General features: G+C 39.6%; 1 protein-coding gene across 4 annotated transcripts in view; it reads right to left on the bottom strand.

The window, feature by feature from the left end:
- stard13b (StAR related lipid transfer domain containing 13b) overlaps positions 1-7155 on the bottom strand; it is a 63492-nt gene extending 56337 nt beyond the window's left edge. Inside the window, exons 1-2 of one of the 4 annotated variants that reach the window (XM_086262071.1) lie at positions 6925-7155; positions 3895-4910 (exon numbers count right to left, since the gene is read on the bottom strand). In XM_086262071.1, the coding sequence (XP_086118197.1) occupies positions 3895-4794 (900 nt within the window). In that variant the 5' untranslated portion in view covers positions 4795-4910; positions 6925-7155. Of the gene's footprint in view, positions 1-3894; positions 4911-5559; positions 5643-6594; positions 6733-6924 lie in introns of those variants that run through there. The other 3 variants (XM_086262068.1, XM_086262069.1, XM_086262070.1) reach the window with 3 other exon arrangements.
- Between the last annotated feature and the right edge of the window lie 5232 nt (positions 7156-12387).

The raw sequence follows: 12387 nt of genomic DNA, 5'->3' as shown, positions 1-12387 counted from the left end.
TGAATCGTTGTCTGTGACGTCTTCAAGTTTGCACGGAGTTGTCATATCAGTTCCTTCCCAGCTACTTTGTTGCTAAAATGTGGATTTTTGAGTAAAAACAAAAGATAAGAGTGTGTAACAATCGTGACTCCAGGCTTTTAAACGTTTCCTCGAAATCCCAGATAGTTACAGAAAGTAATGCCTGGGTGTTTCTTTTCCTCAGTGAATGTTGATCGACTCCAATTTCCTGTTAAACTCAGAGGCAGTGATCATCAACCACCTCCGTAAAACCAATACGTAATTTCCTAGAATTTTAACTAAAACCCATGCCTGAGCCTTCTGTAATCAAGTCATTTTCTCCAACATTAGAGCTTACTTTTCCGAATGAATGCTCTGTTGGGGAGTTCCTGACAATGCCTTGGAAAAGTGTACCTTTCCAGTCGGAAGGTCATTATTTTCAAATGTTTGGAAACAAAAAAGGAAAATCTAATGAAAAGTAAGAATAAATACAAGCTATCCTATCTACTTTAAAGTAACTTTCTTACTAATAAATACCTCCATTTCAGAGAAATAAACTCAAACAATCCCTGGTTACATGGAGCTCTACAAATGTTGTGACATTGAGGCAAGTAATAATAACACTAATAGCAGTAGGAGTAATATTTGTACTAATAGTAATATCCCTTTTTATTTAATATCATCAGCTTTCTTAAAGCTGTAAATCACTCTCAATGTAGCAAAACATTTAAATAATATTACAAACTTATTTTGCATTCTTTCTAAAATTTGATGAGCTGGAGGAGACACCAGGCACACTTTTCAGCCGGCTGATCAGCCATGGTTAGCTGACTGACCCAGCACTGGGAGAAAGTGCTTCCTTTCACTCAATCCCAGAGGAATGACCTAAATCTGGCCAATCCCCTGCTGACCTCTAAGGCCTGAAGGGTCTTGAGGGGTCACCAAAGAGGAAAAAATAAAGCTTCCTTTCTCTGCTAGGTCTGCTTTTCAAGACTGATCAGGGAATGTAAAAGGTTTGACATTGGATCAGAATGTTTAGACAGCCCAATCCTCTCTGTCTGCTTAACAAATACAAGGAATTTTCACTTATTGTGAACAGAAACCAGACAGCACAAACTCTGCCCTGTGGTGGATAAACTTGTGGCCACTGCTAATAAGTGAAATGAGAATGATAACAATGATTCTGTGCCTGAGCTTTTTTTATTTTACATGTAAGCTTCATCAGGATATTCAAAATGAAAGAATACACACTTATTCCCAAAAAAGAATCCTCCTACACGCTCAGTGTTTCTGTTTCGGCTTCTGTTTGTGTCTGTCTGAGGTATTCTGCAGATTGAAAACAAGATATTTTCCTGTTTGTGTTTATGAAAAACAGTCATGGAAGGAAAAAGTTGTTCAGCTGCTCAGTGTATGTTTGTCTGTGGCTATTTGAACTCTTTTGATGAAGAGTCAAAAAGCCGAAATAGTCATTTTAAAGATATTGGTGATCAATTCTAGGCCAAATGACTGAAAATACTGAAGGAACGGAAGCTGGAGATCTTGTGAGGTAATTGACCCTGGGTATCAGACAAACACAAACGCAAGAGCCAGATGCCTCATTCTGGAACAAGCTTGAGCCAAATCTGTAACACACTCACACTGCATCTTTTTAGTGACATCCCCACAAGGTGCTCCTCAGGAATGTGGGCACTTCTACTTGGAATGAGACAAATTCCAGTGAGGACTTGACAGTCAAGTGAGACACTACCCTTGATTCATCTCGTCATGCCTTTACCCTCAATCCTGCCCTGGCAATTGTGTGAAGCCTCTACACCATAGCAACTGCGCTGGTATGAGTCAATCCTTTAGATAAATGCATCAATACTATCATCTGGGGACAACAAGATGTGAGCTGACTATAACTTTATCAGCGCAAATTGGCCACATTGTAAACCCCAACATACTGGCTTTGACATGGAAATGAGGAGTTAAGTGTGTGAGATCTGGGCTGGCTGCCTAGTCTACGCCACCCACAGAGAGTGCCAGAGATCACCATGGAGGTATCCAAATGTAGCAGCCGGTCATGCGAAAGGGCAACGGCTACCTGGCTGCTTGGAGAAATAAATTACATTCCTACTACCCTGTGTTGCAAAAATACCCCATGAACACAGCCACAGCCATATCTGTAGAGCTGGAAAGATAGTTTAAGAAGTGCATTCTTTTACTTACATTTGAGCCAAAATCAGCTGAAGTAAAGAGTTGTGAAGATACCACAGAGTGTTAACTTTATGCAAATGGTGCCCTCATATGGTTCATGTTAACTACTGCAACTGTGTGCTATTTCAGAAATAATCTTTCACATCCAGAGACTTTAAAGAAAGATATGCACACTACCACAGTCAAAACAAACTGGACTGTGCAGCTCTAGTGTTCTGCAATTACATATTTAAATTATTCAATCAGAGGTCTGGAGCCAACCCAGAAAAGGGAAAAAAAAAAAAACCAGACAGGATGAGGCTGAGAGATGAAGCAAATAACAATAACTACAAGATAAGTAATTAATTAGTTAACTAATTTATATTGCTACGCTGATGTTTGCTACTTTTTATTTTACTTTATTTTACTTGTGTATTCATTTATTGGTATATTTTCCATAGCCCTACTGGCTCCCCCTTCTAATAACACACTATGAGACTCAAGCATGCTCACAGAAACATAAAGTTGTCCGCACACTAGTTCCTTAAAACTTCACAAACAACTTTTACATGCCTTGCCTGGCTTACAGTAACCCTCACATAACAGCCTGCCTGCCATAAGATGACACGGTTTGTCGTGTGACAGCACAAGAAACATTTGTTGCTGTCCTTTAATAATATTTACAACAGACTCCCTGGATTCCCTGCATTCCTCAACTCCTCTCCAAAACAACCTATTCAGGGCAGAGTATCATTCTGCACATAAAGCTGGCATTACGACATCTTCCCCAACCAACAGACAGAGAAGTCGACATGCGCTTTACTCTGCCCTGCTCGACTGTTAAAAAAAAAAGACAGTTATGTGCAATTGGATACAACCTCCTCAGCTGTAGCGGAACACATATTTAATGGATTATAAGACGAATGTGCATATAAGATTTTAAAAGGGCAATAAAGATTAGTGATTGCCTTCGATAAAGATGGGGCAGAAAGCTCAGTAATGGGCAGCTAAGTTCGGTGCCAATAGGCCTACTGAAATGTTGCTGCCTTCTGATGGAGCGCAAGGAAACAGAACTGCAAACAGCTTTGTACATCAGTACCAATGTGGAGTCTATGTACTCCCACACACTTATAGCAACTCTGTTTTAGCTCTCAGTGTCAACCTTTCCTTTTCTAAAGAAAACAGAAAAATCATGAATTCAGACACTGAACTGTACCTATGTTATCAGTATATCCGTTTCCCTCTTCTTAGGATATCATGCTCTAAAACACTTTATTTTATTTGCCTCCAAGAAATCTTGTGTGAATTTATGACAGAATTCACCGGTTTTAGCACACGTGGGAAAACATTTCACATGTGCTAAATTCAAGTGCAGGGTCTTCTTACATTATGTCTTGTATTGAGATATTTCATATGTTAAATATATAGTTTTTTTGGGGGGGGGGGTTTGTAGGGGGACATCTAAAATAAATATCACGTGTCATTTATGAGTGCTGTGAGCGCTGCCTTATGTGGCAGGAATAAACAGTTCTGTGGCAGCATTTAGTGATGAATCTACTGTTGTAGATTTCCACTTCATTACGTTTCTTTTCTGTTGCTAAGTAAGCAGATATTTTATTTGTGAAATTGTGCATCTAAAAATAACTTCTATTTTCATGGCAAGGGGTTATTAATTGATTAATACTAAAATTGAAGGGCAAAAGAGAATATTTTAAAGCATACCTTCTCACTGCTGGTTTCCCCCTCTGCTTCATAACCACAGCTTCTCAGTGTGTGATCATTTCCTGCTCGTGAGCTCGTGCAAAGTTTCTTTTTCTCTTTGCCTGCGTTCCTCTGTCTATGATGGACAAGGAGATCTTGACCGTGAGGTAGCTCTGGGAACACATCGTCATCGTCGTCGTCGTCATTGTCGCCGTCGTGATGACCATCATCGTCCTGCTCACCTTCCTGTGATGAGCCTCCGTCGTCAGAGCTCTCATTTACAAAAGCATAGCCGTTGCCTGTCGGAGGGCAGGTGTAGTCTGAGAAGGTAATGGAGCTCTGTTTGTGTTTCACAATGTGTGGCAAATCCAGGACTCTCAAGCCACATTCGGGAATAACTGCAGGGACCTCAGTGGCAGGAATGGAGTTCCGATTAAGGGCGACTAGGTCAAAGTTTTTGCGGTCTATTTTCAAATATTCACAGGTAAAATCCAGCGTCTCATCAGGATGATTCTGCACAGCTTTGCTTGACTGGTCTTCTGATTCAGGAGGAGGAGGTGAAAAGTTACCACAGCAGCTCTGATTAGTCCTGAGTGAAATAAGTTTCGATTCAAGAAGCTGAGCTGAGTTCAGAGATGCTTCCCTAGGGATGACTGACTTTTCTTCAGTCTCCAGAAAGCACACAGTCTTCTGAACAGCACAAACAAAAGCCTTTTCATTTGTGGTTATATCTCCACTTCGCTCTAAGAGTGAGCTTTGGGCTTTAGAACAAAAATCATCTCCTCTGCGCTCCAGTGAGTCATTAGTTGAGATAGCAGCATATTCTCTAGGTGAGTCTTTTGTGAGAAAGGTCACTTTGTGCAATCCTAAAACTGTCCAAGACTGATGATTCTCCAAATTCACCTCCGATGTGACCTCCATTTTTGTTGTATTTTATAGTATTTCATAATTCAAAGCATAAATCCACAAGTACTTGAGCTTGATATATCGGACGGCCATTTTTCATCCAAGACTCTCAAACTGTGAGGCAAATGAACCTGAAACAAACAGACAGATCATTTGTAATTCATGTGAAAAAGAACAAGAAGATCACAGCTCACAGCACACGTAAAACGAGATGATACATACTTGAGATGTTTACGTACGTCTCTGTGTCCTGTAATTACCACAGCCTCACTATACCCTGTACATGTGTAATATAAAGCCTCTAAATCTAGCTTTGAACGGCTCTGAGTACATGCCATCCAGCCAAGAGCGTGGAGTGAAACTAAACTCAACATCTGGCTCATGCTGGGCTGTTCAAGTCTGGATCTGTTTCACACCCAATAGTGGTGACATCACTGCACAGAGGAATCTGACTGCTCTTCCACAGTTGGTGATTTATTACGCACTCCGCCATTCATCAGGGCAGAGGATGTCCGTGGATGTCACCCCTTCATTAAGCCCTTCTTTAAAACGCACCTTGGACAAGCCCGAGACATTCAAAGTGTACGCGGAAAAACAAACAATTTCCTTATTGTCACGGCGAATGAGATGAGCCGTGTGGAAAAATAAAGGAGGATCCAAACGCAGGCACTTGTAAAGGTGTGAGGGTGGTTTATTAAACACAAAAAATAAAAATGGACAAAAGGCGAAAGGAACAAAGGCTAAACTATACTGGGAACAAACTGACTACAGAACACAAACCTGAATATGAATGAGAGCGAACAGAAACAGATGGCGGTGGACAGCAGGAAAACACACAGATGAAGCAGGGTGGATACACAGACGGACCAGCAACTACAAAGACAGAAGACGCGACTTAAATGCACACAGAGAAACACAGGGAGATTACACACAGGTGGGGGACACAGCTGGGAGTAATCAACGAGACGAGACAAGAGGTAAAACTGAACACACTCACATGAGACGCAGACCTTCACAATAAAACAGGAACAAGAAACCATCACACAAAGACGCAGACTCGACACTGAGAGACAGACAGAAAATGACACATGGAACTTGAACTAAACCTGCAAAAACATGAGAACACAAAACCTACTAACAACTCCCTAAACAAGAATAACTGAAACATAGATTCATAATCATCATAAGGAAAGAATCCAAAATGCAAAAACACACCAAAACACGACAACTCAAAATACTGGGTCAAACTGACCCAGAACCGCGACACTTATTTTGCCACCAAACAAGTTTGTCATCTGTGTAAGTCAAATGACATTTTTTCAGATGATCCAGGACGATTCCTGAATAACCATAACCTACAGGAGACCTGCTGTTTCTAATCAGCATTTTAAAAGCAAAACAAGTCACATGCAAGCCCAAACGTTTATCAAGATCATCATTTAGGTACGTGTATTTACGTGTATTTTGAAAGTTAATTTGTGTAGTTTAGCCCATGTGGGTCGGCGCTGTTTCTGTGAGAAATCAGCAGTTGGCAACGCCTTTACATGGCCTTGAGACACTTGACAAACAGTCATACACAAACACACATGCACACGAACTTTGGAAAACAAGCAGATAAGGCATTCTCAGACAAGGACAAATCCTAACTGGAAAAACAATGCTAGACATATGCATTTGCAAAGGCATAAGCAGTGTTATATAATAGTTTACGAAACTCTGTATAGGGTCTTCAGTACAACCTGTCCCTACATGGTGTATGTGAAGTGTACAGAGGATTAGGGTGCCTTTCAAGGAAATGCTCTTTTTTTTCCTTACTTCTTTCTTTCTCTTTTTTTTCTTTTGTTTAGTGTTTCCTTGAAAAGTCTCATTATCCTCAGATGAATGCCGGGCTGATTTAAATGAAGAGAAGAAGTCACAGAGTGAAGACAGACTTCGTGTGTTCACTGACATGGCAAGACTATCTAGAAAAGTGAAAAGAGTCTTGGGGGATTATTAAGGCAATAAGAAAAAGTCCTGAATAGTTCAACATACTTAGAAACAACATACAGCCTAACACACAAACTCAGCTAAGCATTATTAGCAAAGAGAGAAATTAACAGTTATCGTGGTTTCTACACTCATAAGCACAGGGAAGGTGACTCTTACCTGCTGAGTAGAAATGAGTTGTCTGTGTTTCCTAAACAATGTCACTGAAATCATGGCAAGACAGAAACAGCAAGCCTGGTTCCTGTAAAAACAGAGAGAGAGAGAGAGAGGGAGTTGGACAGCCCCTCACAGCGGCACACATGTTCACATAGACTTCTTCTGGCAAGCCTGCCATCACCCCCTCCTTATGCTTTTCTCTGGGATAGGGGGGCAGCAAGAGTGATCAGCTCACATTCTCCCTGCATATGAGCAGGGAGAATGTGTACTTGCTCGGAGGTGAAAGGGGAGGAGAAAGGAGATAGAGGTGGGTGTGCAGAGTAAAGGGACCAACAGTTGATAGTGTAAAATAACGTGAAATGGTTTCAAGACCTCAAAAACAACCTCTGGGGAATGCCTGAGTTCACTGGCTGAACCGTCTGTGCTCAGCTTTGAAACACTGTGATGAGAAAGAATGCTTTCAAGTCATTCACCCTGGGAATCAGGCTGGAGCAGGTAATCACAGATTAAGATGATATCTTTGTGAGAAGATTGAAACGGAAGATTCAGATGCTGAAAAGGAAGCATGCTTCCTCAAGTTTTCATTTACAAGCAAACACTGACTGTTCGGTTTACATGAATACCACATTGTACTAATTTGTGTAATATTCACATTATAAAACATAAATACATTATTCTTAATGGCACCTTTGGGAAATGCCTAATAACTGAGTTACATTATTGATATTACTTCATGTATAGAAAATATTTTTTTAATGTCTGTTCAAAGAAAGTCCCTATAGGTCTCCATATTTTTTAAGTGATGTAGATTTATTTTATTTTATTTCATACTGCTTCTGGAAGAAATTTGAAGTAAAATAATGCTTGCTTTTATAAGTTTATAACAATTGTCTCTTTTATTTGATTGTCAGGAATAATATGTGAAACCACTTCTACAGAAATAAAAAGCATTTGGACTCAAACTGACCTCTGGCCTGAGGGGAGAAAATGCTTCTCTCATTCATAAAATACTTTGCATTCAGCCTGTGGCTGTCATCTTCCCTCAGCAGTGTTGAGAGCTTCCTCCTGCTCTTTATTCCTCTTTTCCTAATTGTCTTCAGCCTTCTTCCTGCACCGTTCACAGTTTGAGTTAGGTGTGAATTTTACGCTTGAACAATCCATAGATCAGTGTTAAGTGACTTAATAATAATAATAATAATGGATACTTTATTGATCCCCATGGGGAAATTACTTGTTTTTCTCTGCATTTGACCCATTCACTCAGTGAAGCAGTGGGCAGCCCACTAAGCAGGCGCCCGGGGAGCAGTGTGTAGGGACGGTACCTTGCTCAGGGGTACCTCAGGGTAGCCGTTAAGTGGATTCGAACCGCCGACCTTCCGATCATGTGGCGACCACTTTACCTACTGAGCTATCCCTGCCCCACAAGCAAGTTAAAAAGATTCCTCTAAAAAAATTCAGGTAAATAAACTGGTCTGCAAATGAATCCAAAAGCTTCCAAAAACTGTAAGACTATACTATGCTATATAGTACAGTATAATATACTTATATATATGTATACACACACACACTATATAGTATACTATATACTATATATAGTATACTATATAGTGTGTGTGTGTATACATATACATATATATACATATATATACACATATATATATATATATATATATATATATATATATATATATATATATATATATATATATATATATATATATATATACACACATATATACACATATATATATTATTTAAAAAAGCATGCATAACTTAAAAAGCAAACAAAAAAAAGTATGTTTTTTAAAAAAAATTGCTCTATTGGACTGAAATCAGGTGGATGTGGAGAGCAGTCACCAGTGAACTCCTTGTCATATTGAAGAAACCAGTTTGAAATGATTTGAGCTTTGTGACGTGCTGTGTTATCCCGCTGGAAGTAGCCATCAGAAGATGGTCACACTGAGGGATTGGCAATAATCAGGTAGGCTGTGGTGTTTAAATGATGCTCATTTGGCACTGAGGTGCCAAGAAAATATCTCCCACACCATTACAGCAGCAGAAGCCTAAACTGCTGATACAAGGCAGGATGAATCCAAGATTTCATGTTGGTTGCAAACAATTCTGATCCTACCATCTGGATGTCAAGGCAGAACTCCAATTCTTTTAGGCAATTTATGACTTTAGCCAGTGAAAATTCATTTAATTTGACTAGGCTTTTAAATTCAGAACTGTTGCACTTGAGTGATTTTACTAACAAGTCGAAGAAGTCATGTTTTGGGCCCGTGTAGCCATTGAAGTTTCTATTTTCTTCATTCTAGTGGTTCCAGAAACATTCAACTGTTTAGTACCAAAGCTAAGCGCAACTTTTGAACCCACAATCATACGCAGAGCTTGTCAAAAAGGAAACAAGACAAGGCTTCCCACTGCAGATCACTGCTATGACAACTATGTCAAGACAGGTCTGGGGATGGATATGTCAGGCTTGCAAAGCAAACTATTTGAGATGGCAGGAATTCCACCAAGGCAGCAGGCAGCAGGCGGAGGCGTTCCGTGCCAAACCCTCCAGAAAGAAGCAAGTGTGAGTGAAAAAGGATATTACTGATACTTCTGGCAGATTTACAGAGCAATCAGAGAGACAGATTACCAATCTGTTTGTCACTCACTTCAGCTGGATGTATAAGAGACTGAAACTAGAGGAGTTCATGATCACTCTGTTTTTCTGTTCTCTCTTTTCGAAACATTACAGTTTGACAAATCTAAGGTTATGGAAGATCTTTCTGGGGTGACGATTTGCCTTTGAGTTCACACAGCCATGTGAAAAAAACTGTCAAAAGAGTCATCTAAACCCCACAATGCTAAAAAGCAATAACACTTTTTATGTCCATTTATATTTACTAAATATAAACTCCAAATAAATATCCTTTACATCCTGTGTGTGAATGATCTATTTTTTACTTTCAAACTTTTCATGATCATTTTAGAACTAATTAAATGTAGTTATTTCTACTTTTTGGAGTTAACATGTAATATATAGCGAACTGTTTATGGACCTCCGGTACAAACATCACCTGTAATTATATTTTCACACGTAACAATGATATACACGTAGTGATGTCAAGATATTAAGAGATTTATAACTTGTGAGGATGATTTACACTGTATGAGGTGAAACACATTCACCTGCTGTCTCGTCTCTCCTTCTTCTTATCAGAGATATCAACAGGGCTGTCAAGATGAGACAGACGCTCTGAAGACGCTGTGATCTTCACATTGTATAGTGAGATTAAAGTGAGGGAAAGGAAATGGAGCCAGCTGTGTTGTTGAAACATGTGGCTGTATGGTGGTAGGTTTGCCTGCCAGCAATGAAATGTCCTATTGCTACACAGAGCAAGAGACAGAAAACACTAACAGTGTCAGTATGGAAAATGAATAATTTATCTGCTTCTGCAACACTGATAACAGAAAGCATTGCTTATGCTGTTGTACGCATTTTATGCAATGCAAACTGTACAGAGCTGTGGCAACAGACAGATACAATATAAAACACAAACATCACTAGAAAACATTCCAGCGATACCGCAGTCTGACTCAATATCTCTGCTGCTTTCTGACTCCCCTACAGATTCACAGCATACCAAAGAACATGGGCAGATGTTCTGCATTATCACATGAAGCTACACTTGAGCTTTATCCCGTAAAAGCTGTGCAGAGAAAATTAGAAGCCCAGTTTTCAGATTGTTTTTTCTCCTCATCAGATTTGAATTATAGCCTCTAAAGACTGATAAAGGTATATTCACAGTAGTTTTAATGGCACATTTCATCCTGAATTCATCTAGGAAAAACTAAGATGTGGATAATTGTGAGATATTATTTTAAAATACCAGCAATAAAAAAGCAAAATCACAAGAGCTACAGGGAACAAATTGGATAATTATAGAAATCAAACGTAATAAGCATTTTAAAGGAGAAATTTATGTTTTCACTAAGCAGGTGACAACATGCATGATGAAGCCTGATGGGTGAGGTGAGGGTTTAACTTAAATGTGCATGCAAACAGCTTGCCAACTTCTCTGGGGATGAGTATCCCTTTATTAGAATAAAAACTCAGATTTCATCAGTAGTGTTGCAGTTTACATGTTTGCTTTGCAATCAAAACAGCATTGACGCAGTCCTGAGAGAAGACTTAAATCCAACTGGAGTTGTGTTAGGAAAGGCATCCACCATTAAAAAAAAGAAAGAAAGAAAGAAAATTTTCCAACTCAAATATGCAAATAAGGGAGCTGCTGAAAGTAGCTCTCATATTTCATCAGTCTTTTGGAGTTCATTAAAAAATAAAAAGGGCAACATCAGCAGATCCCAGATCTTAAAGCCACCCCTCTGAAATAAAACACTCTCTTGAATGAATTAGAACAGCTGTTCTTGAAATGCCCCCATGAGGGCCATCAGTGTGTGATAGCAGATGTTATCTTGGTTTGTTAATTGCTTAAGCTTTTTCTTGCTGATAAAACAGCAACAGAGACTATTCTATTCTAATTATCTATCTTAAAATAGAGTTAAATATTCAGATTTAGTGACCAGTAGATTGTTGCGTTAATCAAATATTTTCCACTTAAATTGAAAAGCTGAGACTTTAAAACCAAGAGCTTTTCCACTCGCACCTCAACTGTAACCCCGCTGGCAAATATTTGTGTGTCTATATTTTTGGCTATGCTCCCTTTCATGAAGTCTTGGCTCATTGGCTCACGCATAACAGCTTTGACAACACATATGGGCAGAATGCATAACAAAGGAGAGCCATACAGAAAGAATTAGTCAGGGTAACAGCTGTAAGGACATTGCCAAACAATGAGCGATGCCAGGGAATACTGAGAAGATAATGAACGGAAAAATGTAAACACTGGGTGAAACGACAGAAAATTATACCACAGCCCAAACACAGGCTGCCTCACCTGGATGTATGTGATTATAGGAACACAGGACTGGATGAGGAGTCAGTCCATTATACTTTTCGTGTGACCAGAGGATTGCCTCGGAGGGAACGAGCAACAGGCCGTCAATATCATACAGAAACAGCAGCTACAAATTAATTCAATCCAATAACCACTCCTGCTCTCACCTGCTGCAACACGCTCTACAAGCGCTCGCAATCTACCAAGGAATTCTTTCCGCTCGGAGTTGAGGGGTGGAAGGTGCGCACAGAGGGGTTTGTGGGCTTGATGTTGTGATTGTTGTGTAATTGACAGGTATGTTCAAATCCAGTGTCTGATGCAAACATTGCACCACACACTCCCCTACTTGGGTTAGACAACTAGCACGTTTGCTGCTTCCTGGAACATGAAAATACATGCCAAGATGACAGGGCTATTTGGAGATGACAGGGTTATTCATTTGGTTAAAAACACATTGCGTGCAGAATAAAATTGATCATGCATTTGTGTATAATAAATGTTATTCGGGGGACGTTTT

This window comes from Aulonocara sp. 'chitande type north' Nkhata Bay, linkage group LG14, assembly GCF_057382095.1.
Source record: "Aulonocara sp. 'chitande type north' Nkhata Bay isolate Kocher_YH1m ecotype deep benthic linkage group LG14, A_spYH_male_GT1.1, whole genome shotgun sequence".
NCBI lineage: Eukaryota > Metazoa > Chordata > Actinopteri > Cichliformes > Cichlidae > Aulonocara > Aulonocara sp. 'chitande type north' Nkhata Bay.
This window is presented reverse-complemented; position numbering and strand designations above follow the sequence as displayed.